This window comes from Chiloscyllium plagiosum, chromosome 4, assembly GCF_004010195.1.
Source record: "Chiloscyllium plagiosum isolate BGI_BamShark_2017 chromosome 4, ASM401019v2, whole genome shotgun sequence".
NCBI lineage: Eukaryota > Metazoa > Chordata > Chondrichthyes > Orectolobiformes > Hemiscylliidae > Chiloscyllium > Chiloscyllium plagiosum.
The window spans coordinates 60,878,851-60,906,148 of record NC_057713.1 but is presented as its reverse complement, the minus strand read 5'-3'; the positions used below and the strand labels follow the sequence as shown (position 1 = coordinate 60,906,148).

Sequence of the window (27,298 nt, the reverse complement as noted above, 5' to 3'; positions counted from 1 at the left end):
TGACCTGCTGTTCTTTTCCAGTACCACAATCTTGACTCTAATCTCCAACATCTGCAGTCCTCACTTTCTCTTCCTTTATTCCACGAGTGACCAACAGTTACTACACAATCCAGGTTGTGCTAAAAAAAATGTGAATGACCAAGTTATAATTAACAATCAGTTTTATAGTTGGGTTCCTTTACAAAAAGAAAGTACATGCCCACACATTTTGGTTTTTCAACTAATCAAAGGAGACATTTATTCCTGTGTGCATTCCTTATGGCAATGCTTTAAACAATCAGGGTCAATCTATCTGGTTTGAATGAAAACAAAAGCTTGAAAGTTAGCTGTTTCCTCATATAATCTCCAAAGCACTTTCTACCAATCAGAATTCATTTGACAAAAAAAATCCTCTTTTCATGCAATTATATGAAAATGGATCACAATCCTGAATTAGTTATGGATATATTTTTTTTTTAAGTACAACATATGCTTTTTAAATGAAAGACACACAAGCAAAATGATAAAAATTCAGTAGCCACCTATGAATTTAGTCTCAAAAGAATTCATGAAAGATCACGCCTGAACAATATCAAGAGAACTTTAGATAGTAACACTTTAAATGAGGAGGAGATGTCATTCAAAACATAAACTGTAATTTCCTATGGTTTGTGCCCCAGGCTGTGAACATGCGAGGATGTTAAAAAAAAGGTAGATCTGGGTGAAACACATATTTGTGTTGTATTCTTCCAGGAATACAAAAGAAATGGATCTTACAATAACTGTAACCCCCATGCCTGTTAATGTGCCAGCTAGTGGCTCAAGTTACATTGTACTAAACTGCAAGGGACACAGCTGAGGACTTCTATAAAATATGCATGTTCAGGTAAAAGGAAATAAAGTCACTCTCTTACTTTTTTGACTCATCTCTCAATTTTAATCGTGTATTTGTGACATGTTTATATAATATTTCTCACATTTTAATAAACTCACTCTTTCTTTAACTCAAGGAAACCTGGTAAAATTGGTTTCTTTTAAAATGATGGAGAAGGCATATGTGAGGGAAGTTATCCTTTTTTAAAAATTAACCTTAACATGAGCACCTATTTGGGTGGGGAATGCGGGAAGGAAAGGCGATGTGGGGTGGGGTGTGGATTGAGTAAAGGTGTGGAGCCAGTTCATCCCTCTTCACCCAGAGCATAGCCATATTTTAAAATCATTTCAGGGGATGTGGGCTTAGGTGTCTGGGCCAGCTTTCATTACTCAACTCTAATTGCCCTTGGGAGGGTGACAGTGAGCTCCCTTCTTGAACTGCTGCAGTTCACTTGCTATAAGTAGACCTATAATGCTGTTTAAGATGGAGTTCCAGGAATTTTACCCAGCGGTGCTAAAGGAATGGCAATATATTTCCAAGTCTGGATGGTGACTGGCGTGGAGTAGAATTTGAAAGTGGTGGTGGTGTTCTCGTGTATCTGCTGCCCATGTCCTTCTAGATGGTAACGGTCAAGGGTTGGGAAGGTGTTATCTAAGTAGCCTTGGTGAATTTCTGTAGTACGTCTTGTAGATGGTACATTCTGCTGCTACTGAGCTACAGTGGTGGATGTGATAACAATAAATTGGGCTGCTTTGCCATGAATAGCATAAAGATTTTTTGAGTTTTATTGGAGCTGTACCCATCCAGGCAATTGATTATTATTGACTCCTGTCTTTAGCCTTATAGAACAGCTGTGAGGAGTGAGTTGAAGATTCCTAGCCTCTGATCTGCTTTTGTAGCCAGAAGGTCAGTCCAGTTCAGCTTGTTGACAACAATAGCTATCAAGATGTTGATAATGGAGGACTCAATGATAGCAATGCCATTGAATGGTAAGGAGCAATGGTTACATACTTGTTGGGGATGATCACTTCATAGGTGTTGTGTGGCACCAATACAACATTTGAGGGATTCCCATCTGGAATTGCATTTTACTAGGGACTAGTGCCCAGTGATCAGTCATAACAACGTGTAAACTATTGTTTCCTTTGAGATTTGAAATTTTTATGATTCTGTTCTGTTCAGCATAAGAGAAAATAAAAAAACCTGATAAAAGTATTACAGAGTAATTCATTTTATATGAAATCTATAATTGGCATTTGATATTTTTGGGTATTCTGGGCTATTATATTTCATATAAAACTTACACTTGATATATTATTATGATTTAAATTGTTATGCAAGTAACAGCAGTAGCAGTACAAATAAAAGATATTGTGTCAAGAATAGATAAGGAATACTATTTGATCTATTTAAGTTCATCCATCCAAACAACACTGTGACATCTAATTACTTCCTAACTGAAAATGACAAAAATATCCAGGTGACTTTCAACATTAGCAAAATCCTCTACTAGTAACAATTGAGGTCACTAAGAATCATAACAGGAGCAGAACAATAACTGAATATTCCTAAGTGATCATCTCACTTCCAGATCGCTAAAAATCTCTCTACCACCTACAAGGTTTGATACGCATGTTATGGAATATTCAACAGGAACATGATCAGCAGCCCTGCCACTCAAATAAATATCAGTCCCTCAAAAATTCCAGAACTTGTTCCAGTATTACCTTGATTGTAAGTGTGATTTGAATATTTTACACCACTGGATCCAATCCAGCTTGTGCCCGATGGACAGTTGTAGGAGTTAAAATATTCTGTCTTACTCAGTAGGTGAGAAGCCTCTGTTGAAATGTCGTTGCATAATGATCTAGTAAATCATTGAGAGAAAAATTTTAACTATGTTTCTTGCAATACATTTAACAATAAATACCAAACAAAGAAAGTGTTAGGAGATGAACTACGAACATTTACTAAATGATTACTGAAAATGAAATTTATAAAAATAGGAGGGCTAAGTTAAAGTTCCTGTCGTGGTTTCTATAAATTTTAGAATCAGCAATGCAATGACAATACTTTGTTACAATAATGATTAAAACATTTCAAAAGAAATATGTATTTTAGGCATTTTAATTAGAATAATTCAGTGCAACTTATTCTGTGTGTCCCTTATTCGTTTATTAATTTATGTCAATTTGGCTGCCATCTTGAATGATAGCACAAATGTGGCTTCAAATTAGTAAAATAAAAGCGAGGTATGACTTCCAAAGTGCTACTTCTCAATAATTTAACATTAGCCAGAGAGTTAGTTTTAAGTATAAAGCTGTATATGAAAAGTGAGCAATAAATTTTGATTCTAAAGTGCAGAACTACTACAGGGTATTGACCTACTAAAGGGAGAACAAGGATAAATTCAGGAAAATCAAATTGTAGACTTAATTCCAAAGACTTTTGCATATCAAGTACAAATGATCCACTCAACAGCAGTAATAGTGCAAAGAAATGAAGCTGATCTCTATTGGGAATTTATGAGAATCTGTGTAGAACTAAGGAACAATGTTAGCTTTTCTACCTAGAACAGATACTTGAGAGAGACAATCTTATCAAAGAGGTATAAAATAGAGAAGAGGTCTGGAAAATGTTATTCCAATATATTGATTTTAGTTGTGGCTGTGAAATAAACAAGTAAAAGGTCATTTTATGTCTGACATCAAAATCCTTCTTCACACGAGGGTAAAGATATTTGAGCATGATGGAATATATGGAACAAAAAAAAAAAGGAGCTCAAATCCCATGCATAGGAAGCAATGAAATCAACACCAATAAATCTGGTCATTCATGGCTTGACACCAAAATAAAAGACATGTGATGGATTTTGTTAAAAACAAAGTTAATTAATTGCTTTCACTAGACCTGAAACTGTAGTCACACACTAGCTGTTTAAAGCTATATGCCCTCAGCAAAACTAGAATCAAACATATCCAAAGATCAAATGAGAAAACAGAGAACAGTCAACAGTTTATTCCCTAAAATAATTTATAAAACAAGGTGATGCAGCAATAGATGGAGTTGAGCATTGCTCAAGATGGGTAAACTAGAATGGGACATTCAATCCATTAAGTTTATGCTTGCTCTCTGAAGAGCAATCTAGTCCAATTCACCCAACTGTAACCCCTTGCATTTTAATTCTTTTTCAAATCATTCATTGGCTCTATTTCTACCACCCATGGAGGCCATGTGCCAGAACATTACAACACACTGTATAAGCAGCTCCGTCTCATATGCTCCCTGTAACTTATCTAAAACTACAGCCTCTTATTGTTTCATCATCATACAAGATTGTCAGAATTCCACACCAGATAATTAACCTTATATGATGATCTGGATTAATAACCATGATTTTTAAACTGAGTAAATTGATTCATCCAAAGGGTTTACGAAGATACTAAAAACACAGGATTCCACACTTTTGAATAAACAAGAATAACTTCATAATATAGCATTAGAGCAGAAATAGAATACAAAATGTATGCACAACATATTTGTAACGCCTAGAACTATGGCCAGACCTGCGTGTCCTGGGCCTCCTCCATCGCCAAACCTTTACCGCCCGACACCTGACGGAGGAACGCCTTATTATTCTGCCTTGGGACCTTGCAACCACTTGGGATCAATGTGGATTTCAACAGTTTCTTTACATCCCATCCCTCACATTATCCCAGCCCCAAGTCTCCAACTTGGCACCGCCCTCCTGACCTGTCCATCACCTTTCCCATCTATCTGCTCCACCGTCCTCTCTGACCTATCATCATCTCCCTCACCTTCATCTACCTATCGCATTCTCAGCTACCTTCCCCCCCAACCCCACCCCCTCCCATTTATCTCTCAGTTCCCTAGCCCACAAATTTCATTCCTTTTGAAGGGCTTATGTTTGAAACGTTGATTCTCCTGCTCCTCGGATGCTGCCTGACCTGCTGTGCTTTTCCAGCACTACACTGCCCAGGGATAGTGCGCCTCAGTTGAGTCTTGATTGGCAACAGTCTGTCTCTGAGTGTTTCAGATTTCCATGATACAATTAGATGCTTTCTGACAACTCCCTCAATGGTAGAGCTTAAATTTTAAAGTTATTACTGCTTGATCGAGATTCCACAGCAAAGGATATACTTCCCCTTTTTCTTTTTATCATCCTTCAATCATCTTAAATACTGTACCATGAAAAATCCTGTTCTCAACCTTCCACATACGAAGAAATACAAAAACAACTCTAAGTAACCTAACCTATTTTTGTCCATAAAACACTCAATTATGCACTGCACTCCTTCCAAAATCATTACATCATTCCTGAACTGTGGTGCCCAGAATAGAATGTATTGCTCCAAACTGATTCCATTAGCCATTATATTTTTGTTTTACCCATCCGCTGGTAGTGATTTCTGTACTTGGACCATTGAAAGTTCCTGTTCATCCACAGTTTCTAGCTCCTAACCATTTAGAAAACCTTCTGATTTTTTTTGGTCCACTGTGAATAGTTTAAGGTGAGTGGAAATCAGCTTAATATCAAACAGGAGATGACTTGATTTAATCTGAGTGAGCAGCAAGGAGGAAAGGGGATTGGCATTCATTAATGTGATGTAATTGTTATGTAACAGACATAACAATTTCAGAAATGTAACAAATAGGAATGGGAGTGGATCATTTTGAGCCTGGACCACCATTAAATTTGATCATGGCTGATCATCCAACTCAGTAATCAAAGGAAATTTCTTCTTATCTTAATTTTAAAAGGCCTACACAATATCCACAGTGGCTAGGCACTGGTCTAGTGGTATTATCATTAGACTGTTAATCCAGAGACCCAGGTAATGTTCTGGGGACCCAGGTTCAATTCCCATCAAGAAGATGGTGTAATTTAAGTTCATTAAAATCTGGAAGTACCAATCTAATAATGACTTGAATCCATTGTCGATTATTGGAATACCTATCTGGTATGTCCTTTAGGGAAGGAATCTTCCTTCCTTACCCGGTCTGGTCTACATGTGACTCCAGACCCACAGCAATGTGATTGACTCTTAACTGTCCTCTGGGCAATTTAGGGATGGGCAATAAATACTGGTTTGGCCAGCGACACACTCATCCCATGAATGAATTTTTTAAAAAGCCTGGTTCTGGATTCCCCATTAATCAGGAACATTCTCCCTACCTGGTTCAAATTGTATAGGTTTCACTGACAATGGATGAAGGATACCAGTTATTAAAAATCCATGTTACCTGGTGCTTTCATTTGGTTCAGAGGTAAAATACCAACTCAAACATATAGTGCAGTTCACAGATTCAATTTCTGGTGGGTATTGAGTTAGCTAATAAGGACAACAATGAGGACACTAAAATCACCTTGTCTGTAATAGCCTGGAAGTAAAAAGGGGCAATCAGTTATAACTTCCAAGTTTAATTTAATCAACTAAACCACTTATTCAGAGGTTCAATGGAAAATTCAACAGAATCACAGAATTCCTTATTTAATCTGTAAAAGACTCAAAGGAATCATGAAATTTCATGCAATTAAAAACTGAATTCAACTATTTCAGTGTCATGCCTAGAAATTGCATGTCGGAGAGTCAGAGTCATGCAGCACGGAAACAGACCCTTCGGACTAACCAGTCCATGCCGAACATAATCCCAACTAAACTAGTCACACTGCCTGTTCCTGGCTCATATCCCTCCAAACCTTTCCTATTCATGTATCTATCTAAATGTCTTTTAAATATTGTAATTGTACGTGCATCCACCACTTTCTCAGGAAGTTCATTCCACATGCAAAGCACCCTCCATGTCAAAAATTTGTCCCTCATGTCTTTTTAAATCTCTTCTCAACTTAAAAATGTGTCCCATAGTCTTGAAATCTTCACCCTAGGGAAAAGACAACTACCATTATCTCTATCTATACCTCTCATTATTTTATAACCTTCTATCAGATCGCCTCTGAACCTTCTATGCTCCAGTGCAAAATGTCCCAGCCTATTCAGCCTTTCTTTAAAACTCAAATCTTCCATAGCTGGCAACGCTCTGGTAAACCTCTTCTGAACCCACTCCAGCTTGATACTAACCTTCTTATATCTGGGCTATCTGAACTTCCAGAAAAGGTCTCACAAAATGTCCTGTACAACTTCAATATGACTTCACAATTCCTAAACTCAAAGGACTGAACAATTAAGGCAAGCATGCCAAATGTCTTTTTAATCACCCTGTCTATTTGTGACACAAATTTCAAAGAATTATGTACCTGTCTCCCTAGGTCCCATTGCTCACAGGCCTCCAGTCAGAAAAGCAACCCTCTACCATTACACTCTGCCTCCTGCCATTAAGCTAATTATGTATCCAATTGGCAAGCTCATCCTGAATCCCATGTAACCTAACTTTACTAATTAGTCTATCATGTGGAACCTTGTCAAAGGCTTTACTAAAATCCAAGTAAACGATGTTTTCTGCACTGCCGTTATCAACCCTTTTGATTGACTTTTTTGAGAAAGTTATCAAGTTTGTGAAACAGGATTTTCCACATACAAAACCACCTTGACTATCCTTAATCAATTTTTGCCTCTCTAAATATCCATAAATCCCATTTTTTAGAATGACTTCCAACAATTTACCCACAACTGAAGTCAGACTCACAGGTCTATAGCTCCCTGGTCTCTCCTTACAACCTTTCTTAAACAAAGGTACAATATTAGCCACCCTCCATCATCATGCACCTCAACCATAGTTATAGATGATCCAAATATTTCTGCAAGGTGTCTCGTAATTTCCTCTCTTACTGCCCACAACATTCTGCAATACATTAACTCAGGTCCCGAAGATTTATCCTCCTTTATGTTCTCCAAGACCTCTCAATCCTCCTCTTCTGTAATGTGAACTGTTTCCTATACAAAACCTTTGAAATATTAACTGTAATCTGTTTGAAATTTTCTGGTACTACTTTTTTACTACTTTAAAATGGGCACAGATAGACTGTTAAGTTGGTTGCCCAGGGAAAAGTGATTTTGCAAATTTTTGTACAAACATAAAACTATTTCAAATGTTTGGAGAGTTCCTAATTAAATGACAATAACCTTCCCTGAATAAATATACCAAGATAACACCCATTTGGTGAATTAACACTTCATATTATCTTACCAAATTGCAAGTCCAGACTTGATGACTGCAAATGCTATAATAAATAAAGGAAGTTATTAAGTAAACAGTCCATCATAACTAGGTGCAAATGACCTCTATCCATTCCTCATTTTAAAGCAATGACTTCCAACTTCAAATCATTCTGGACCAATCACCAAATCTGATTCCAGATCACACTAGAGCCACACAGATTCTTATCATACCCAAGAGCCAGGGAGAAACCAATCTGTCTACAAACAACACAGCAAGAAACAGCAGCAGCAAGGACAGCAACCCATTTTGACTGGTTCTCTACAAGGAAGAAAGTGCAAAAGAAACTCCAAATAATGTGATCTTGATAAATGGCAGGGTAGGTTTGAAGGGCCAGATGGCCTATTCCGACTCTTATTTCTTATGCTGTTTTGTTCTATGGTCCAGTCAGACTATGAACAACTGACTTCATCTAATGCTAGAAAGTACATGTCTTTGAATGATAATCGTATTTGGAATTTGAACCCACCAGATCTGAAATTTCTTCACCCAGATAGTGGTGAGCCTATGCAATTCTCTGCCACAAGTTGAGGCCAGAACATTGAATGTATTCTTGAAAGGGATCAAAGAATAAAGGGAGAAAATGGGAACAGGACCACGTTCTTGAGCTGATAATCAGCCAGGATAATCATGCCGTAGTCTCAAAGGGCTGAAAGCCTACTCCAGATCCTATTTTCTATGTTTCTATGTTTAGAGTTCAAGAACAGAAAAGAATCACTTCAGCAGACCTAGCTTATGAACTGTCTCTTTGTTTGTAACTTGTAAAATTTCACTGTCCACTTCTCCTATGTGTGTGTGTGAGTGGCGATTGACTAGTGAGAGGCACAGTGTTAGATTTTGGGGGGGAATGTGTGAATAAATAGCCTTCTTTAATTATATCCACAATATGTTGTTGTTGTTGGCATTTCAAATTAACAAGACAATCACAAGAAATACACACCTCCCTTTTCAAAATTACATTGATTATAGACAGTAAGAAAAGAGGACAAAGTTTAAAACATTTCTCTTCCCTGGTGGTAACATTAATCCCTGTATTCTAGTAGCCTTGCTATTGATTATCCAATGATCATTGAAGGAAGCACATGTGGGTGAGAACAAAGGGTGAGAACAGAATGACTTACACAAGTGAATAGCCCAAACAGCATTTAAAACCAAATCTCTCATGTGTTGAAAAAACAGCTGTTCCTATGAAATGGTATTTCAATGAGGAACTAAAGGTTTCAAGAGAGGAGTGGAGGGAAGGTTTGGGATTGGAAAAGAGAAAAGTGTGTTCTTACCTGTTTTCAGACTCATGGCTAGAGAGCAATGTGCATGGGAAGAAGTAAGGCACATAGACAGTAGCCGTAATTGTGATTATCTGAAAATAAAGGTTACAAAATATCAAACTTCATAAATGATGTATCTGTTCTAATTTCAGGTATGCTTGCTGGAAAGATACTAAGGAGAGAGGTCCAGGGTTTTGATCCTGTGACAATAAAGGAACAGTGATAAAATCCAAATAACAATGGAAATAAGCTTGGGAATGGCATTCACATGCATCAACCAGGAAAAGTCACCGTGGAATTCTGAAGAGGAAATTGTGTTTAACTAACTAGCTGGGGTTTTTTGAAGTGGGAGAAGAGGGTCAATGAGGATGACACATGTGGTATACATGGATTTCCAGAAAGCAGTTGAAACAGTGGCATACAACAGAATTGTGAGGAAAGTTATAAGTCATGGCATGATAGAGATAGTAGCAACATGGATACAAAATTTGTCAATGGAGGATGGTTTCTTGTGGTGTTCCTGGGGGTCAGTATTGGGATCCTTGCTCTTCTTGATCTTTATTAATGGTCTGGATCTTGGTGTACAAGGGATAATTTCACATTAGTAGATGACATGAAACTTGGAGAAATTGTAAACTGTGAGGAGGACAGTGCAGATTCCAAAAGGGCATTGACATGTTGGCAGAGTGGGAGGACAGGTGGCAAATGAGGTTCAATGCAGAGAGGTCTGAGATTTGATTGGCAGAACATTGAGAGATAATATAAAATACTTGGTAAAATTCTAAGGAGATGTGTAGGAGCAGAGGAACTTGGGTGTCTATGTGCACAGATCACAGCTGGACTTTGTGTATAGATATGAATGTCACATTGGAAAGATGTGAATGCATTGAAGAAGGTGCAAAAGTGATTTACAGGAACGGTTCTAGGAACAAGAAACTTCAATCATGAGGATAGTTTGAAGAGTTGGGACTGTTCTCCTTGGAGAGAAGAAGGCACATTGGGTACACACAATCATCAGTTAGAAGTAGATATTGGCCATTCGGCCCCTCAAGCCTGTCAAACTGAAGATGACCTGTCTGTGTTTTGCATTCCACGCGCATATCTACCCCCAATAACCTTTGATTCCTGTGCTGAATAAAATGTGCCTGTTGTGTAAAGGCTTTAGGACCCTATCTGAAAATGTGTTGCTGGGAAAGTGCAGTAGGTCAGGCAGCATCCAAGGAGCAGGAGAATCGACGTTTCGGGCATGAGCCCTTGTTCAGGAATGCCCTTCTTCGGTCATGAGCCCTTCCTGAAGAAGGGCTCAGGCCCGAAACGTCGATTCTCCTGCTCCTTGGATGCTGCCTGACCTGCTGCGCTTTTCCAGCAACACATTTTCAGCTCTGATCTCCAGCATCTGCAGTCCTCACTTTCTCCTTTAGGACCCTATTGCAATCTTGGATGATGTCATGGAGGTCTCCTCACTGGGCATAACTAGCATAATGTGGATGGAGTTAAGGGGAAGAGGGAAAGACATGAAAAACAAAGCAGAGCATTAAGACTAGCCATGTGAAAGATGGAAACATTCAGCCGAGCATTTAGTGGGAGAATTTATGGAAAAATTCAATAATGCAATAGTAAGATTAGAGCCTGGTTCAAAGCTGAATACAACATATTATAGAATTTAGTTTAAATATGTAGTAAAAGTATTATGGAGAAGTCCAAGCCTAAAGGTAGTTCTTGGCCTTGACCAACCTTGAACACAAACCATAGATGTGGACAAAAAGCACACAACGGAAGTTTAGATACCTCAACCTTAAAAATATTTAATGAACCTACCTCCATTACTTTCTGAGGCAAAGGGTTCCAAAGTCTCACAACCCTCAGAGAAAAAAAATCTTCTTGTCTCTGTCTCAAAAAGGGGGAATACTTTAAAACATTGCATGTGATCTCTGGACTCACTCACCGGAGGAAACATCCTTTCTATGTTCACCTTGTCAAGACGATTCATTAAGCATGATTTTCCTTTCACAAAACCATGATGACTATTCCCAATTACTTTCAGTTTTCTAAATGCCATACTAAAACGTCATTAATGATCAATTAACACCTTACCAATGACAGATGCCAGGCTAACTAGTCTATTGATTCTTATTGCGTTCCTCCCTCCATCTTAAATAAAGGGCTAATTTCCAGACCAACTTTTCCATAATCAAAAAAAATTCAAAAACGAATGCCAACACAGGAGGTTATTAGCATTCTTATAAGGCCCATGCCCAAAGTCCATTAGGATCCGAGGGCTTGTCAGCCACATCTCTATCAGTTTGCTCAGTACCACTTCCTGAACAGTAATTTCACCAAGATCCTCTCTCACTTCCATCTCCTGATTTACAATTATAACCGGACAGGATGCTTAATGTTTCTATTTTTCTATTTCTACTTACAAGTATGAATGACAGCTGAGTAATATAACAATAATTGTGTTACACAGGTTATGATGAAGAAATCAGCCTGAAACTGAAGTGTAGCAATACACCTAAAGACAATATAAAAAAGCATAAATCACATAATTTGGAGATGCCGGTGTTGGACTGGGGTGTACAAAGTTAAAAATCACACAACACCAGGTTATAGTCCAACAGGTTTAATTGGAAGCACACTAGCTTTCGGAGCAACGCTCCCAATTAAACCTGTTGGACTATAACCTGGTGTTGTGTGATTCATAAATCACATAGGGGGACATAATTGGAAGTATTGGCAGAAAAGCAAATCAAATAATCTGTGTTCAGCAGTAACATTACAAGAAACTCACCAGTGTCAGGACTGCCTCTGTGAGCTTGCACACCTTTTGCACAAACTTATATTTAATTAAGTTAAAGAATTCTGTCCGAAATTTGTTGATTCTCAGGTTCATGGAGACAAACAATGCTCCCAGCAGACCTCCTACAATTCCCAGGATAATGGTTGGAATGAAGACTAAAATATTCATGTCCAGCAAGTATTTAACCTAGATAAACACAAATCAAAAAGGATAACAGCAATTCAAAACTGAAAATCTTCAGTCCTTTCAGAAATAAATGTGTATTCCAGTACAGAAAAGAAAAGATTCCAAAAATATGATATTATAAATAAAATACCATACACCACAGCCACCTGAAGCAGGAACTAGTAGATTAACATCCCTGATTAACAGTACTGAATTCATAAATCTATTTGGTAAATCAGATGCCACAATTAACCAGGGCTTTGTGCATTGGAAATCATGTCTCACAAATATGATTGAGTTTTTTGAAGAAGTCACAAAGAGGATTGATGACGGCAGAGTGGTAGATGTCATTTATATGGACTTCAGTAAGATGTTCAACAAGGTTCCCTATGGGCGACTGGTTGGCAAGGTTAGATCTAATGGAATAAAGGGAGAATCAGCCATTTGGTTACAGAACTGACTCAAAAGTATATGACAGAGGGTGGTGGTGGAGGATTGGTTTTCAAACTGGAGGCCTGTGACTCGTGTTGTGACACAAGGTTCACTGCTGGGTCCACTACTGTTCGTCATTTATATAAATGATTTGGATGTGAGCGTAAGAGGTATAGTTAGTAAGTTTGCAGATGACACCAAAATTGGAGGTGTAGTGGACAGCGAAGAAGGTTACTTTTTCTTGCAGAGGGTGGTGCATGTATGGAATGAGCTGCCAGAAGAAGTGGTGGAGGCTGGTACAATTGCAACATTTAAAAAGGCATCTGGATGGGTATGAATAGGAAGGGTTTGGAGGGATATGGGCTGGGTCTGGCAAGTGGGAATAGATTAGGTTGGGATATCTGGTCAGCATGGATGCATTGGACCAGGGGTCTGTTTCCATGCTGTACATCTCTATAGCTATGACTTTAAGTTGGGTAAAATAAACAAAGTCAGCAATACTCTAACTTCTTCTGAACTACTGAGGCTGCTCATTTGGCATTGAGTACATGATGAGATCCAACAGACTGACTGTAGTTCCAGGAGAATCAACGTTTCGGGCATAAGCCCTTCTTCAGGAAGGGCTTATGCCCGAAACGTTGATTCTCCTGTTCCCTGGATGCTGCCTGACCTGCTGCGCTTTTCCAGCAACACATTTCCAGCTCTGATCTCCAGCATCTGCAGACCTCACTTTCTCCTGACTGTAGTTCCAGGAAAGAATCAACACCTTGATGAAGGAGGAGTGAAGTTTGGGTGGAATAATAAAAATAAATGCATAAATACAATTGGGGGACGTGGTGGTGAAAAGGCAATGTTACTGTCAGTGATAATCCAGAGGTCCAGGTTGAGGTTCCAGGGACAGCTGGTGGAATTGGAGTTCAAAAAATAAAATTTGGAATTGGAAAGTAATGGTGACCATGAATCTAGCATTACTTTCATTAAAATAACATCTAGTTGACTAATGAGATGGAAATGTGTTGCTGGAAAAGCGCAGCAGGTCAGGCAGCATCTAGGGAACAGGAGAATCGACGTTTCGGGCATTAGCCCTTCTTCAGGAATGAGGAAAGTTGGTCCAGCAGGCTAAGATAAAAGATAGGGAGGAGGGACTTGGGGGAGGGGCGTCGGAAATGTGATAGGTGGAAAGAGGTCAAGGTGAGGGTGATAGGTCAGACTGGGACCTTGACCTCTTTCCACCTATCACATTTCCGACGCCCCTCCCCCAAGTCCCTCCTCCCTATCTTTTATCTTAGCCTACTGGACCAACTTTCCTCATTCCTGAAGAAGGGCTAATGCCCGAAACGTCGATTCTCCTGTTCCCTAGATGCTGCCTGACCTGCTGCGCTTTTCCAGCAACACATTTCCATCTCTGATCTCCAGCATCTGCAAACCTCACTTTCTCCTCTAGTTGACTAATGTCCTTTAGGGAAGGAAATCTCCTATTCTTACCTAGTCTGGTCTTCATCTGACTCCACAGCAATGTGGTTGGCTCTGAATGGCCCTCTTAAATAATTGAGAACGCTACGCAAGACACTCATGGCAGTTAGTGTTAGGCAATAAAAGCTAGCCTTGCAGGAAAGCCCAGAAATTAAAAAAATACAATTACACATATATCCACAGGTGTCTTTCAAATTGTGCCTTTTAGCCTATGCTCCTGCATTACTTTCTTCCATTTAAAATCTTTTATTTTGTGCATCGCTGTGTTAAATTTCAGTGAAATTATGCTGTGTACCCGCAAAGAATTAAAGCAGCAGCCGAACTACCAGACCCTTGGAGAATACCTCTCGACACTCCTTACTGTCTGATACACAGTCATTCACCACGACTCTCAGTTTCCTGTCACTTAGTCAATTCTGTATCCATTGTCCCGGTTTAGTCTTCATTTTAGGATATCGTTCAAAGATATTTTCAGACCCTTAACACTTTCAAACAGTTTGTGGATATCCGAAAATTATGATAATGTTATCATTTGAGGTATCAGCATGTGGTGACATGAAATGAAGGTTTACTGGAGTCAGATGACAGGCCCAGTGAGATAGGTTGTGATCCGGGGATGACATTGCGGTAGGAAGGGAATCACACTGAAGGAGGGTCTCCAAAGGGCAAGGGAGCCCTTAAGAAAATCTACCACCCCCTTTACCCACCCACCAGCTTGAACGGAGATGAAAACTTCATAAGGGCCAGTCCCATTGCCAATTAGATACCAACAGTGGCATGAGGAGACCATTTAGTGACCATTCTTTGGACAATTAAGAAAAATTAAGTTATTGGCATCCTGTCCTTTCCGTGACAGTTGTCAAAATAGCATGAGGGTAGATGGATAGAATCTGGAGTAACAGCCATATGTGTAGCCAATGCCATCCATCTGCTAACCTACAGGAGGCTGGTTTGGGTTGGGAGGGTGGGGGTTGTAAATTGCAGTGCAATATTTCCATACTAATAAATACATATTGCTTTGGATTTTCAGAGTCTTGCTTCAACAAGTTTGGAAGTAACCCATCCAATTATCATGGATGTGTCAAACAAAGGGGAAAATAGCAGAATGCATCCTCACCAGATCAGCTACATGTTCCTGTTTATTAAGAAAATGTCAGCGTCTGCTGTAGTTCCGATTCCACAAAATCCGTTTTAAAAATTAAATTTTACACTTCAACAAAGGCTTTACAAACACGAGTGATATTTTGTCAATAGCGTATTCATCTGATCTTCAGTGAAGTATATATATTTCACTGGTATACATCCTGATTTCAAAGTGAATTTTAATCCCCTCAGTGAACTTTATTTTAAAAATCCCAGTGATTTATAATGGCTACTATTTTTTGTCAGATGTTTCATTGTTGAGAAAATTTAACAGCAATTCACAGTTCGTTTTGAATTAATGGAGTTCGGTAAAATGTCTCTCTGCAGAACGTACCCCAAACAAGATACTCTCTTCAGCCTTGAAGAATCCAAAATGTCCCCGATAAACAAATCCATGGAAGGAAGAGGACAGGAGATCAGTAGTAAATGCAGCCATCAAACAACAAAATAAGGTCTGCCAAGCTAGTTTGATATCCCAGTAAGAAGCCACCTCTTCAAATGTAAACAGCAGTCCACCCATAGGGGCTCGAAAAACAGAGGCAATGCCTGCTCCTGCTCCTGCAGTAATGAAGTTTCTCCTGAAACAGATGAATATTTATTTGAGAGATAATGCCCTTGAAGCTCTTCTAAATAGGAATTTTAAAGAAATATTTTTGTTTTGCTGCAAATAAAAGGAATCTTCCATAGTTTGAATAATTATTTTCATTCATTTGCAGACCACTGTAGAAAATACATTTTTCAAAAAACGGTCTGCAATTAAACCCATCAATTTCACCAAGTTACTCATAATTCTCAACCATAAATGTGCCACACAGACAAACCAATGCAGTTTTATAGAACTTTGGTTAGGCCGCACTTGGAATATTGCGTACAATTCTGGTCACCACACTACTAGAAGGATGTGGATGCTTTGGAGAGGGTCCATAAAAGGTTTACCAGGATGTTGCCTGTAATGAGGGATTTTAGCTATGAAGGAAAATTGGATAGACTTGGGTTTGTTTTCACTGGAATGAAGGAGGTTGAGGGGTGACCTAATAAAAGTTTATAAGATTGTGAATGTCATGGATAGAGTGGAAAGTATGAGTCTTTTTCCCAGGGTGACGAGATCAATTACTAAGGGACACAGGTTCAAGGTGAGGCAGAGGAAGTTTAAAAGAGATGTGTGAGACAAGTTTTTCACACAGAGGGTGATGAGTGCCTGGAATGCGCTGCTAGAAGAGGTGGTAGCAGACACAATAGCAGCATTCAGAAAACACCCGGACGAATACATGAATAGGAAGGGAATAAAGGAATATGGATGCTATAAGTTAAGAAGTTTTAGCACTGAAGTGAAAAATGTGTCAGCACAGGCTTGGAGGGCTGAAGGGCCTGTTCCTGTGCTGTATTGTTCTTTGTTCTCTTTGTTCTTACACAAGAATTAAATTTGCTATGCTGATTCAGTGGAATCTACTTTTACAACATTAAAGTCAATTACCTGTCAGCACAGTTTCGAAATCTTGTGAAGAAAGGAAATTGAACTCCAAATGTGTCAGATTTAAACTGGCTTAGACCACTTGCAAGAATGGAACTATAAAGAAAGTCATATTTATCACAAACATGATTATTCACATTTCAATATAAACTGAAAATAAGAATATTGTTACAATTTGTGAGTCCAACCTTGTCAGTCAATTTCGTCTTGCATTGCTTATTATTCAGAACGTATCTTGCAATATTCAGTATCAAAATAAACTGTAATATAACTTCAGCTTTGTAATTTAGACCTGTGCTCAGTATAGCAGATATTGAAATATTGACCTCCCAACAGGTTTTCTCCTTCTCTCTTGGAATGCAGCGTTCAGACAAAACAAGTACTACTTCACCCCAAGAATTATGTTCATTTAACATAAAACATCACAGAGCAGTACATGGATTTCACAGTGAGATTAGTTCTGTCCCTTAACAATTCACAATATGAAAATACAGCCTTGTTACCTTCCAGCTATCTGTCCATTTTTGAAGTAAGCTATTGCAAATAAAACTGTTTCAAAATGTTTCCTACTGACTGCTTTGACACTGTCACCTGCTTTGGATTTCAGATGTAACAAGAGTTTTCTGTCTTAAAAACTGAATGTGAGGAAATACTCAGCAAGTCTGGTAGCATCTGTGGAGAAAAAAATGTTAGTGTTAAATCTGTTTTCTCCTTCTACAGATACTCCTTGAGTAACTGAGGATTTCCAGTACTCTAGATTAGATTACATACAGTGTGGAAACAGGCCCTTTGGCCCAACAAGTCCACACTGACCTGCCAAAGCGTCGGCCCACCCAGACCCATTCCCCTATATTTACCCCTGCCCCTGACAAGTGGGGCAATTTAGCATGGCCAATTCACCTAACCTGCACATTTTTGGACTGTGGGAGGAAACCGGAGGAAACCCACACAGACACGGGGGGGGGAATGTGCAAACTCCACACAGTCACCTGAGGCGGGAATTGAACCCGGGTCTCTGGCGCTGTGAGACAGCAGTGCTAACCACTGTGCCACCGTGCCCCAATTCACCTAACCTGCACATTTTTGGACTGTGGGAGAAAACCGGAGGAAACCCACACAGACACGGGGGGGGAATGTGCAAACTCCACACAGTCACCTGAGGCGGGAATTGAACCCGGGTCTCTGGCGCTGTGAGACAGCAGTGCTAACCACTGTGCCACCGTGCCGCCCACTCTCTGCTGTTATTTTAGATTCCCAGCATATGGTTTTAATTTGAGAACTCCCATGCCTTTATGTCATACATGGACAAAATGGGGGTCTACATTCAATCTGTGAATCATACTTCTCACAACCAAAGCATGCCAGGAGGAAGGAGACAAGAACCATCTTAAATTGTTCTTGAAGCCTCATTTTCATAATTCCAGTGAGCTGAATGTACTAGTTAGTGCGCTGATGTAACTGCCTCATCGACTGATTTTAGCTGATATAAGCATCAGCTGAGATCCAAACGTGAGTTTGAGTAAAAACAGGGAATAAGGGGTTTAATTTTATTTTATCTCCAAGGTCAAAGACATTAACAATGGAACAAATTTTTTGTAGAAGGCAATGAAGGAATGCCAAAAATTCCAAATAGTCTTCACAGAGGAGATAAGTATTGAATGCCAAAGTACCAAAGATGAGCACAGATTAATAGCTGAGGTAATTATTTTAAGATGAGCAACACTGAACAAATTACTTAAACTTAAGGTGAACACATTATCAGGGCAAAATGACGTATAGCTAAGGATCCTGTGCCAAACCAGACTAAATTGTAATGTCACCACCTGTATCTTGTCAAACTCTGGTAGAAAGAGAAATTGCACCAAAGCTCTAAAAAGTGCCAAAGTGGCATGTGGACTAAATGCAATCAGACCCACTCATGAAGATCACAATGCACAATTATCCCACACCCCCATCCTCTCTACCACTAAACTACCAAATAAAGTGGCTATAGCACTGAAAGAAACCATCAGATTGAAAAGCCCAGGCCACCTCTTTGCAAGATCAATTTGACTATGCACACTTTCCTCCTTTCCTCTGGGCTCTGTAATGATTTTACCTTCAGTTTCTTATTTGTCTTTCAAATACAACTGAATCTGGCTACCCCATACTCTTAGGCAGTACATTCCAGAGCACTAATACTCTCTGTGTAAAAATGCTTTTTTCTCATGCTACTTTTGGTTCTTTTGCTAATCACTAAATCTCTGCCCATTGGTTTTCCATCCATCTGCCAAAGGGAATCATTTCTCTCTATCTATCTTTTCTAGATTCTCATGTTTGGAAACACTTTGACCAAAGCTCCTTTCAACCTTCTCTTTTCAATCCATTCAGGTAGCTGAAGGTCTGTGTTGCTGGAGCTATTCTCAAAACAAAAATTCTAGTCAGTGGTTGTAAAATTTTCCCAAATGGCTTTTACTGTTACTGTAAAGCTCACTTTCACTTTTTGGACTGTGAGATTAAAATAGGAAGGAAATATTGCTTTAAACCAAGGGACCATGGAAGAAGATGTTGCAGTTTTAAAAAAGCTTTTACTGCAACACATTATTCATTTTATTGACAATGTTGCTTTGTTCAAGCAATGTGGAAGGATGCTAGACACCTTACCTCCATGAGTGCATGGAGAAGGGCTAATGCCCGAAACGTCGATTCTCCTGTTCCCTAGATGCTGCCTGACCTGCTGCGCTTTTCCAGCAAAACATTTCCATCTCTGATCTCCAGCATCTGCAGACCTCACTTTCTCCTCCATGAGTGCATGTCCAGGGCCGTTTTACCCAGTGACAGACTTCTGATTGGTTTGCCTTTTGATTGACAGTTGTGTCTGTTCTGGACTATTCAGCATAATGGCAAATTCTTGATTGGTTCCTGGGTGATTGGCTACAGCTTTGTGTTTGGACAAAACAGCAGAAACATCCAAGAGAAAACATCCTCATTCTGTGAGTAGAGAAGTAAACTAAAGTCCCAAGGAGCTATCTACCTTCTCTTTGCAAGGGAAGGGAAAACAGGAGAAAAAAAATCACCTTTTGAGATACTGAAAAGGGAGAATCCTAAACCAGTGAATGAAAGGTTGAGAATCAGTATGTCCACAATCTTGTATCCTAATCAAAGAATCAAAAGGAATCTGAAAGGAACTGCTGGAAAATATTTCATCAATGCATGTAATCTGAACTGCGGCCAGAGCTGTGTTCACTGATTTTCCTTTACTTCTTACCCCTTTCCCCCGTAATATTTATCACCCATCTTGGTTTCTTCGCACGTCAGTTCCAATATGGGACTTTTCTTTCAATGGAGTAGAGTGTTATAAGTGAGCAATTCATGTTTCTTTTCTTTCATCAGTTAAAACTAAAGCTGTATACAATTAATATCTGTTTTCTTGTTAAGTACAGAAATCTGGTGAGTTTTTCTGTTAACATGGATTTGTCAGTCAGGTAAATTAGGAACTTACAATAATTTGATTAAATCTTTTCACATATATGATAACTCAGGAATCGTGAAGCTTGATTTGCAGTGAGTAATGAAAATGTTTTGTCATATTTGCCAATTCAACCAATAAGAAGTACATGGCAAGAATTGGACAAGGTAGTTTGCTGCCTCCAATCTTCTTTTGTCTTTAGTTTCTCTTGGGTCCAACTAGTGATTAGTGATAAAGAGTATGTCACTGTAGTGTATCTACAGAAGAGGCACTGTTTTTAGATAACAAGATTGCTGATTTTGTTATTTGTTCTTGTGAAAACTAGAGTAGAATTCCTTGTGTAAGATCAGTAGAATAGGTGGAGCTAATGTAACATGAATCCCTTCAGAATTATTAACATATACAACAATGGATCCCCCCACACCCTGCTTAAGTTGTAAGTGGTGGAGTATTCAGTGATGGTCATGCCTTTGAATGTCAAGAGGTGGATGCGTACTGCTTAAAGCTAAATGTTGTTCAGGTCTTGTTACATGTAGACGTGGGCTGTTTCATTAACTTAGGAGTTGTGAATGGAACTGAACATTGCAATCAGTAAACATCCCCACCTTATGATGGACGAAAAGTAATTGATGAAGGAGCTGAAGGAGGTTAGCCCTACAACACTTTATTGAGAAATTCCTGCAGTGATATCCTGGCAATCAGATGATTGAACTCCAATTACAAAACCTTTCTTCCTCTGTGTTAGGTATGACTTCAACCAATAAAGAACCTCCAATTCCCATTGAATTCAATTTTCCTCAGATTCCTTGACTGCATAGCAACAATCTGAGCTTCCACTGAAAAGCTCAACAGCTGGTGTTGTAACAGTAACTGTACTATGAAACATTGCATTGTAGCTGAAAATGTGTTGCTGGAAAAGCGCAGCAGGTCAGGCAGCATCCAAGGAGCAGGAGAATCGACGTTTCGGGCATAAGCCCTTATGATCCCCCAACATTGCATTGTAGTTGGGACTACAAATGTGCAAATGATCATCATTTCCGTGGTGGAAAGGATTGTCACTAAGCTCAGTTCTAAGTCCAATGCTGGACTCTTTCACCTAACATTTAAACAGAAGCTTTGTGATAGTGCATTTGTGATAAGCAATTTGTTGTGCATACTCACAGTTTTCTTGTCGGCAACATTTGTGAAAGATGAACCAGTGTACAATATAGCCCTTCAGCAAACTGAGGAGGCTGGTACTGCAGTTCATAGCATACAGCATTTGTCTAAGGTCATTGAATTTCTAATGTTCCTGAATACAGGTCTTTGAGGTTTTGGTTTCCACAGCTATCTGCTTTCAGTACCATTTAATACAATATCTGATCACCTGAGAGTTTGCTTGTGCCGATCCTATAAAAAACTTACAACAACTGGTCCATCAATAAGCCACCCCTCTTTTTGAGGTTTAGGCTATCTTTAACGAATGAGTGTTACCTTTTACTTGAGATACCAAATTATAATTCTGGCCCACTACACTTTTGTGTATTTACACATATACATAAATAGAGACAATTTGGTAATTCAGCTACATTCCACTTTTTATTTCCTTATAGAACATAGACTCTTCATGGGTGAAAAGCGTTTAATTTGATCTTTGTGTGCTCACAAAAGCTATAGAGAAAGTTTAATACATTGAGTTTGTATTTGTGTGACTTACACATTTGATTGCAGAACAGTCTGCATCAACAAATACTAATAAGCCAAAGTATTTTTCAATGTTTTTGTTCAAAACACGTGGCATGGAAATATCTCATCTTATTGCGTGTGTATAGTTTTATTTATTTAGATTCTTTGTTTTGAATACAAAAATGCCAAGGTAAGAGATGTTAGATATGAGAAATGCAATTTTGTTTCACTTATGGCATCCAGCATGGACATCAGAAATTATCCAAATTAGCACTGTGTACCTTTCTCGAGTAAAAGTTCCTTTTACCACATCCCAACAATATTCTTTGGCTACTTTTTCATGCACCCCTTCCCCACAAAAATCACAAACCATCTTTAAAACCTATTCTTGATTTGTTGAATTAAGTTAAACACTTTCACTTTCAAAAACATAGTACCTTTTGCAGAGCCCAGGTTGCGCTTGTTCCCAAACAATTCTAATGTTCTGATTTCCTCCTCTAGCTATCAAAAAGAGGAGATATACAATCTCAATCATTTGTAAAGTGATATTTACAATTATTTATGGTCATAGATCAATTTTTCAATCTGATATAATTAAACATTTTTATGGTTTTGAAGTGGCTGCTTTGTGTGGATTTATCAGGTCATGTGTTGGCTTGTGCATAGTGATGCTGCTACTTTCAGATGAAACCGAAGTAATTTTACAAGTAGAATAAGCAAAGGTTTACTAAACACACACTACTACATTAAAAAACATGCATCTACTAACCAACCAAGTTGTCAGATTCCTACTGGAGATGAGGGCATTCATGAACTAGTGAAATGGGAAAGTTAGTACTAATGTTCAGATTGGTGTGCAGTAGGACCCAGTTGAGACTGCCCAAATGTAGATTCTTCGAGGAGAAAGTGAGGACTGCAGATGCTGGAGATCAGAGCTGAAAATGTGTTGCTGGAAAAGCGCAGCAGGTCAGGCAGCATCCAAGGAACAGGAGAATCGACGTTTCGGGCATAAGAAGGGCTTATGCCCGAAACGTCGATTCTCCTGTTCCTTGGATGCTGCCTGACCTGCTGCGCTTTTCCAGCAACACATTTTCAGCAAATGTAGATTCTATCAAGTTGCATGAGGAAAATATCTTGGCTAATTGTGTTGACTAGCAAAAAGATCTGTACAGTTTTCAACCTTTTTAAGTATTTCCTGTGACTTATTTAACTTGTGTTACTATTCTTGCCATTATTTCCACTGAACTCTCACAGGGTTTGTTACATTCCTGTTTTTGAGAGCTTTTGCTGCAGGTTTGAAGAAATTAATTCGGAACTGGAATTAGACATTTTGTGTTCTCTCCCAGCTATCAGAAAGAGGAGACATACAATCTCTCAATCTTGCCAAAATGATAGTTAAAATAATTAATTAAATCATTATGTCTGATGCAATTATACATGTTTATTGTTTCAACTCAGTAGTCTACAATTTAAGCTCAGTAATGAACTACTTACCCCATATGAATCATTGGTCCTTCTGGCCCACAAAATAGCCCAGAGGCTACCGCTAATACACAAGACACCAACGTCCCAATCAGTGTTTTTATATGAAAGATACCTTGGATTGAGGCACCATTCAGAAAACCAATCACTTCTGGAAGGCCACTTGGCATACCTGAAGGACATAAGATCTGGGAATACCAAACAAATAGTGACAGTTTGTGTGAATTACACAGGAATTCTTTAAAGCTGCACAACTGTGATTTTAACTAAATTTTGCATTCTGATTATTCAAAATTTTGAGGTTATTCAAAACACTGATAATAGAACAAGTGGAAAAGAATGGTGGCTAAATGATTATACATTGCCTGTATATTGCAAAGTTCTCCAGGACATTTTTGAATCCTTGCAGTGGTCACGTTTTTAAACAACGTGTTAAAGTTTTACAAGAAACAAATGTTCACCAATATAATTCTCTGATGACAATTAGACAGACAGACCTTGCTGTGGATCATTTTATCCAGCTTTGTTAAAGGTAAAGTAACTTGCTCAGTAGGTAACTATGAAACTCCCCAAGTGTTAAAAGTTTAACTATTTCAGAGATTCCTTCAAAACCTAGTATTAAATTATATTATATGCCTTATATGGGCCACACACAATCAGCCTTCCCCTCACCTTGACCCAGACCCACTGTTTCAAGTGTCTCCATCTACAATCTGCACCCATCCCCTTTTGCTATTATGCCATAGCAAGAAATAAATTTAAAAGAATTATCAGTCACCAACAGTGCAACATCTACATTAAATATCATGTTTCAATCATTTGAACCATGCAATTATAATGATTTTTATGGAAAATTACATCATAGCATTTCTCACCAGCACTGTTCCAGATGAGAGTGTGACCATTGCCAATCCAATTCCAACTAGGCAGATCCATGTGAGGAAAAACTGATTATTCTGTACAAGCAAACAAAAAGCTCAAATTTTTAAGTTATCCGATCAGAGCCATTTTTGTTTAGTTGATCTTATGTAAAGGGCAGTGATAGTGGGTAGGAGTTCTACGTCAATGCCCCTTCAAGAACTCAGTGTTATAATCCCAGCTGATGTTACTGGACAAGTCAGATTCAAGACTGAATTGAAACCTAGGTTGACAGATCATATTTGTTTTTTCTTTGCTTTTAAGGAGATGACATTTCACTGAGATGTGCGCAGATAATGTTGCAGACTTAGGTTTAACAATATAACAGATGTTTATTACACAGAAGAAATTAAGATAAAATAGAACAAACAAAATTATCTACATATAACAGAGAATTTAAACATTTAAAAAGTAAAGTACAATCCAATTATTCCCAAGAATACTCCTTTACAGTGCTCACAGCAGAAAGAATTCTCTTCTCATTCATGCATTTCAGAACTTAATTTAACTATATTTTCAAGTCGCTGTCTTGAAAATCTGACAGATTCTTCCTGGAAACACATATAACTGAACTTTGACTTTCTGAGCTTCAAGTAAACCTTCATGGTTTTAAACAAACACTCTTGGACTGTAACTTTTAAACTAAGCTCCTTATATTGACGAAACCACTTTTTAACAGTCCTAAATCACCTTCCTTTCTCAGGAACAACATCCAGCTTCAAAGTAAGAAGCTTTTCATTTCAAGTTATGGGCAAATCCAGAATCTTCTATTTGAAAGCCTAATGCACTACACAGTTTACCTTGCTCTTGTAAACACTCCCAATTACTCCTCAGAAAGTCTCTTTCTTTAATACTACATTTTGAAAGAAGTCACCATGGCTACCAAAATGCTTATGAGTTAATCATTAAACCCCTTCAGATACACAGACCCATACGAGTTATTCAAAATCTAAATGTTAAAATGTATATTCTTTACTGAGCTTTGTCAGTTTTGACCATTCTATCTGGCTCTAAACAGAAGTCAGGACTGCCTCTTCAGTGACAGGAAATTACAACAAGACACAATCCAGATACTATGTACCTCACTGTACAATATTAATTAACAATAGACCACTTAATTCTACTTGGCCAGAAATGGTACACGATGAGAGAAGAGTAGTAAATGTATTTGATACATATAATGACGAAAGTGGGGTGTTTTAGGGAGAAATAATTTATAAGTGGAATTGTTACTTAAACTAGAAAATTAGAGGGCACGGTGTAATTTTCAACTTTGTAGTGGCATAATTGAAGAACTAAACAAAATTTAATTAGTAGCAAAATAGGAAGAATTTCTAAAGTAATTTCATTACATCAATTATTTTGTGTTCCTTACCTGTATATAGTGTAGAATAAGCTTCCATTTCAATTTGACGAGAATATCAATTGTCTGATTTACCAAGAATCCCAGAATCCCAACTGATATTCCAATGAGTCCCATCATGAACCAATAGTCCCAGTCTGACCTGGAAGAGGGTAGAAAATATTTGTGCGAATCTTTTTAATTTAAGAAGGTAATTAAGAACAAAATTGTGTATAAAACCCATTGAAGATATTTCAACATTCAAATATTGTTGATTTTAAGCCAATTATTTTATCCACCTTTGTTCTATTTCTCTGGATGCCACTATCTAACAAAAATCTATTGACCTTAATCTTGAACTGAGAAATATAGGAACTGGTGTAAGCCATTTAGCTGCTCAAGCCTATTTCATTAATTTATGTGAGCATTGGTGCTGTTACCTCATTTACCTTGATACAGAGAGTAGGCCTATGGTTTGTCACCTTAATGGCTGCCTTTGCATTCAGCAGGGAACGAAGTAGTGTGCATTTATAACACATGGTACAACCAGCCTTCTATTCTTAAAGACAATCTGTCCCTTTGAAAGAGAAGCTGCACTGAGTTACAGGACGATGCTGCTGATTTGCTATAATTCGAACTGAGGAAAAAGAGGTATTTCAATAGAAAGAGAAGTCCAGTTGCAGAGAGGTAAAACAGACACACACATACACAAAGGTAGAGGAGGGGAAAGCTGCTGTCTCTCTGCTGAATTCACTTTGGGAAAATAACGTCCATTTTGGGATTAGATCTTGAAGCAAAAGAAAGTGTGGAATGTTATGGCAGCTGTCAGTCTGTCAGATGTCACCAAACACCAGCAAATGTCTCTGATCTCCTTTGTCATTGCAACTTACTCAGGATACACATTGTTGAGAATTCTTCAAATTCTTTTAAGGAGGACAATCAGACAATCAGAGGAAATAGATGGTGACACCTTGCAAAATGTCCATATTACAGAGGAGGAAGTGCTGGATGTCTTGGAACCCATAAAGGTAGATAAATTCCCAGGACCTGATCAGGTGTACCCTAGACCTCTGTGGGAAGCTAGAGACGTGATAGTCACAGGTGAGGTGTCGGAAGACTGGAGGTTGTCTAATGTGATGCTACTGTTCAAGAAGGGTGGTAAGGACAAGCCAGGGAACTACAGACGTCGGTGGTGGGCAAATTGTTGGAGGGAATCCTAAGGGACAGGATGTACATGTATTTGGAAAGGCAAGGACTGATTAGGGATAGCTAACATGGCTTTGTGCGTGGGAAATCATGTCTCACAAACTTGATTGAGTTTTTTGAAGAAGTAACAAAGAGGATTGATGAGGGCAGAGCGGTAGATGTGATCTATATGGACTTCAGTAAGGTGTTCAACAAGGTTCCCCATGGGAGATTGATTAGCAAGGTTAGATCTCAGGGAATACAGGGAGAACTAGCCATTTGAATACAGAACTGGCTCAAAGATGGTGGAGCATTGTTTTTCAGACTGGAGGCCTGTGACCAGTGGAGTGTCACAAGAATCGGTGCTGGGTCCTCTATTTTTTGTCATTTACATAAATGATATGGATGCGAGCATAAGAGATACAGTTAGTAAGTTTGCAGATGACACCAAAATTGGAG

At 38.6% G+C, this 27,298-nt stretch overlaps 1 protein-coding gene across 1 annotated transcript in view; it reads right to left on the bottom strand.

The window, feature by feature from the left end:
- LOC122549475 (chloride channel protein C-like) overlaps positions 1-27,298 on the bottom strand; it is a 124,148-nt gene that overhangs the window by 85,606 nt on the left and 11,244 nt on the right. Inside the window, exons 2-9 of the mRNA XM_043689335.1 lie at positions 25,688-25,817; positions 24,270-24,350; positions 23,407-23,582; positions 16,803-16,895; positions 15,663-15,906; positions 12,107-12,301; positions 9,328-9,407; positions 2,581-2,720 (exon numbers count right to left, since the gene is read on the bottom strand). Coding sequence (XP_043545270.1) covers positions 2,581-2,720; positions 9,328-9,407; positions 12,107-12,301; positions 15,663-15,906; positions 16,803-16,895; positions 23,407-23,582; positions 24,270-24,350; positions 25,688-25,817 — 1,139 coding nt within the window. The remainder of the gene's footprint in view (positions 1-2,580; positions 2,721-9,327; positions 9,408-12,106; positions 12,302-15,662; positions 15,907-16,802; positions 16,896-23,406; positions 23,583-24,269; positions 24,351-25,687; positions 25,818-27,298) is intronic.